Genomic DNA, 4,250 nt, shown 5'->3' with positions numbered 1-4,250 from the left:
CACAGCTCTTCAAGAGTGCAATGATAATTCCAAGACTAAAGATTATTGGAACCGTTTTTGAACGATAAAACACAATTAGGTGCTATAGGTTTTTGCAAACGTCAGTTTTTAGGTTCCTGTTTATTTTTCGTTTATTTCTTTTTACCTGAAGGGTAATTAATTTACTCTCCGATAATTTTCAAATATCATTTTTTCGGCAAGGCATCCCCATGATTATCAAAACTTTTACTCAATTTAATACTGAAAATAAATTTTAAAAATAATAAATAAAAAGATGATTGTTAAATTAACAGAAAAAGGTTAAATTAACCCTTAGCCTCTTACCGTTATATGATGACAAAAAGATGGTGTGTCTTTGATGTTGCATACATTTATTTGTCCCTTTGATTACTTAAAGCCAAAGAGAGTATATATGGAGATTTGTATTTCCAGATGACCGACAATATATCCAATATTTGCCCGAGGGTTGTGAATATCTGAATGTACAAATAGAACGGTGCACACTGGAAAAGACTAGGGAAAAAAAATTGAGTAAAGATTGAAACACAAAGTAATTCGTAGCTTCACAGGATTGTGTATATGTTTACAGAAGTTCATGTGTTTTTTTTCTCTCTCTCTATTTTTCCCTCTCTTTTATCTTTTTACTGAGAATTTGTACGTCATCAGCAGCATGTAGGTTATAAAAATGGGGGAGGAGGATAGTTCACAGGACCATCATTTTTCTATATATACTGGTCAGATGGATTACTCCAGCATCATTTTCGAAATGGATAGGTAAGTGTTAACAACCAAGTTTATATTCATTTACCTAAATGATATTCTTTTCTTTTTCTTTTTTTTGGATATGATTGTGTGATATTGTTACTTGTTTCTAAGACATCAGATTTACAAAAACGCTCTTATCGTTCTTGCGATAGCTTTCTCCTAGATCTCAAGCGATTTTTCTTCCAACACTATGATATTTCTTACGCTTTCATGTTGCCTAAGAAATCTTAGTAGATTGGTTGAACTAACAGCTAAGCTGCGTTGGTTAATTGAAAACTTCAGCCAAGAATTTAGAAAACTTTACCCCTAGGTGAAGGTGCTGCGGCCAGAGGAGGCTTTTTTTACAGATACTGTGTGGGTACTGCAGGATAAACATCCTTTTCTCTTTTTATGGGATAGGTTTCCTACCAGTTTTTGACATATTTTCTACTTCGGATTCAAACTGCCTAAGTTATCACTACTAATATCGGCAATACTGTTTCCTTTTTCTATAAATAAGCATTAAGATGGATTTAGGAGCTTTTTTTTGTCTATGATTTCAACAATTACTACATCGTTTTCTTTATTTATCTGTGGAGTTTTGTTTTTACTTTGTTGGAGTTTGGGCAGCTGAAAAAGAGTTTACTTGGTCGCAAGATATTCAACCAGATTTGTATGATCAGGGTTAAGATTGTAGTGCTAAAATTATATATATACATATATATATATTTTTTTTTTCACTTTGTCACATTTACACCTACAACAAATGTTGCATCAAGTTATGATGAAAATGGTTAAATTTTCACATGAAAGACATGTAAGAGTCGCCACCCATTGATGGAACTCTTTCACAGTGGATATTACACTCACATCAGTAGGTCCCTAGGCCACCTCCGCTTCAAGCGACAAGGAGGATTGTCTGGAAGGTGAGGAGAGGAGAGTTGTTGTACAAGAGGATTAGGATGGAGAGCTAGAAGGCTGTGAAAGTTGCTGTTGCGAGACTTTATTAGATCGGTGACACAAGGGATGTGAAGGTCAGTGTGAATGGTAAGGTTAGAAATGTAGTATGGAGCATTCAGGATTTTACGTAGGATTTTAGACTGTAGCGTCTGCAGGCGTTTGGAGTTACGAGGGTTTGGTTGAGCCCCACACTTCTGCTCCGTATGTTCATATGGGTCTTAACAGTGGCTTGTAAATTGTCAGTTTTTGATTCAAGTCAAGTTTTGATCAGGTAGTCTAGTAAGTAGCTTGTAGCGTCTGTTCACGTCTTATCGTTTCAGTCGAGTATGTGGGTTCCAGGTGAGTCTCTTGTCAAAAAATGATATATTTAAATTCGTAATGCTATAAAAACAATTATTTACTCAGAATTAATTATCAGTAATCGATCTGATGATGTGAAAAACTGGCTTTTAGGGTTAACAATTTTCAAGTGAACTAACTGCGCAATTCTCCATTTCATTGTGCTTTTTTAACTGCTGCTAATCTTTCTTATTTCATTATCTAAGTAATTTCTTTTCAGTAAATTGTGGGATAATCCTAACTTAGGCATTAGAGTCGCCAAATACATGAACTTTCGATGAGAGATGCCCGCTACTTAACCATCATAGGAGCAACATCTTCGATATATCAAACTTCACTCACATTTTTTTTTTTTGTAATCATTTGGATGAATGAGAAAAAAAAATTGTAATGAAATTGAGGGACAAATAAACCGTATTAATTTTGAAAATACCCAAAAACTTTTTGGTATCTTTTAGGAGTAAAACAGTTCGAAGGCTCTCCACTGTTGCTCTCGTTTATCTTATCTTTATAAACATCTTCTTAGTGGAAGCTCAGGTAATTTTTAATCATTTCCGGGTGATTTTGCTGACTTAAATGAACAATTTCTAGTTATTGCATTTATTTGCAGGTAACATTTTCACGTGATTGGAACGCTGGAAAGAGAAGCAATAACATTCCTGATTGTGCGATTGCTATTAAATCAGCAGCAGCTATCTGTCAAATGCTTTTGGTAAATATAGCATATTGTCTTAAATCATTGTGTGCAGGATTTGGCAATGCATCTACTTAGGTAGAAGGTGTCTTTCTACATTCTCTAGGTCTTAATGTTTATCTGGACTAACGTCCTTAAAATAGAAATTTATTTACAGGCGATTTCTATTCCCAGTTTTAAGTGCAGGCATAATAAAAGGCAATATCTTTTTTAAGACAGTCACTTGACTGAAACAGAATAAAAGAAAATCAGTGGGTTAGTTCTACTAGATTCAAGGAAGGACAGATTTAGTAGGTCGTCACTTGCAGATCGGAATGGTGGAATCCTATACGAACTAAGAATCAACCTCTGTAAACTCGTATAATCTCTTAATAGGAGTATTTTAATAGGGGACATCAAACAATCGAACCGCTTTCCATAGAGGGTCTTATAAGAGAGCAGTAATAACTTTTGATTATGTAATGGCCTGTAAAATTCTTGATTTTCGCCAGATAAAACCTAACAGGCAGGTATACCTTATAACAAATAAAATAATTAAAATTGACTGCCCTCAAATCGTTAATTAATTGTAATTGCCATAATAACTTTGAATGGATAGAACATAATATTGTTTTGGCAGATTAAAAGAAGGTTAAGTTCTGCTAACATTTCTATGAGCTCCTAAATTTATTTTTAATGAAAAATAAAATTTATATTCATATTTAAGTAGTAGGCTTCATTCTGAAGCTAATTTTTAAGAGGGAAAGAAAACATGAGCAATCCTTCTCAAAAGAAGTAGAGAATATCACATGATCCCTAGAATTAGAAGCAGAAATTATATCTAAGAAAGCCAAACATTTAAGTATAAATTATTGCTCTTAAAATTTCTATAAATTCATGAGGTCCAGTATAAGATAGGAAGATGGTTACCAAAATTTACTCTTACATGTTATTGACAATTTCACTGCTTAACAAAGCTATTCCCTTCTTTTACAGAATGAGTTAAGAGCAATAGCAACTTGTGAGATGCATTCCTTAACATCACAAAGGCTAAATGAAGATGTAGAAAATTCGCAAGATGTGTTTGGATCGCAGCACAATGGGTGAAATTTTAGGAATTTTAGAAGAAAACAAAAAATTATTAATGTAAATTATTTGCAACTAGAATGACCGTATCCTGAATTGTTATTTAAATGTGGACATAATTAAAATGATTTCAACTCTTTAATTTTTATTTAAATTTACCTTAAATTTTTTTTTTTATGGATCTTAAAGGTTTACATAAATAAATAAGCCATTTATTGAGCTATACATACACAAATACAATATGTGAATACACAAATAAATTAGCTCAAATCAGCCGACAGGGCTGAGGTTTACATAGTTTGTAAAAATAAAAGTTTAATTTGCTTTCTACAATCTTGGTAAAAAGTAAGTTATACTTAAAAGGAAATATTTTCTTTTAAGATTCCGAAAGTCTGTCTACGAATTTAATTTTTAGTCTTAGTAGACTGTCGAAACCATTTTAGAGTAT

At 32.8% G+C, this 4,250-nt stretch overlaps 1 protein-coding gene across 1 annotated transcript; it reads left to right on the top strand.

Moving 5' to 3' along the window:
- Window positions 1-352: 352 nt before the first annotated feature.
- On the top strand, window positions 353-3,944 carry LOC141460029 (uncharacterized). The gene is made up of 4 exons (XM_074139641.1): window positions 353-774; window positions 2,502-2,580; window positions 2,654-2,755; window positions 3,713-3,944. The coding sequence occupies exons 1-4, from the start codon at window positions 686-688 to the stop codon at window positions 3,821-3,823; spliced, it is 381 nt and encodes a 126-aa protein (XP_073995742.1). The 5' UTR covers window positions 353-685; the 3' UTR covers window positions 3,824-3,944.
- Window positions 3,945-4,250: the final 306 nt, after the last annotated feature.

Source organism: Rhodnius prolixus, unplaced genomic scaffold (genome assembly GCF_049639745.1).
Source record: "Rhodnius prolixus isolate KJV_2025 unplaced genomic scaffold, Rpr scaffold_6, whole genome shotgun sequence".
Taxonomy (NCBI): Eukaryota; Metazoa; Arthropoda; class Insecta; order Hemiptera; family Reduviidae; genus Rhodnius; species Rhodnius prolixus.
The sequence above is the reverse complement of the archived record's forward strand: the minus strand, read 5'-3'. Positions and strand labels throughout refer to the sequence as shown.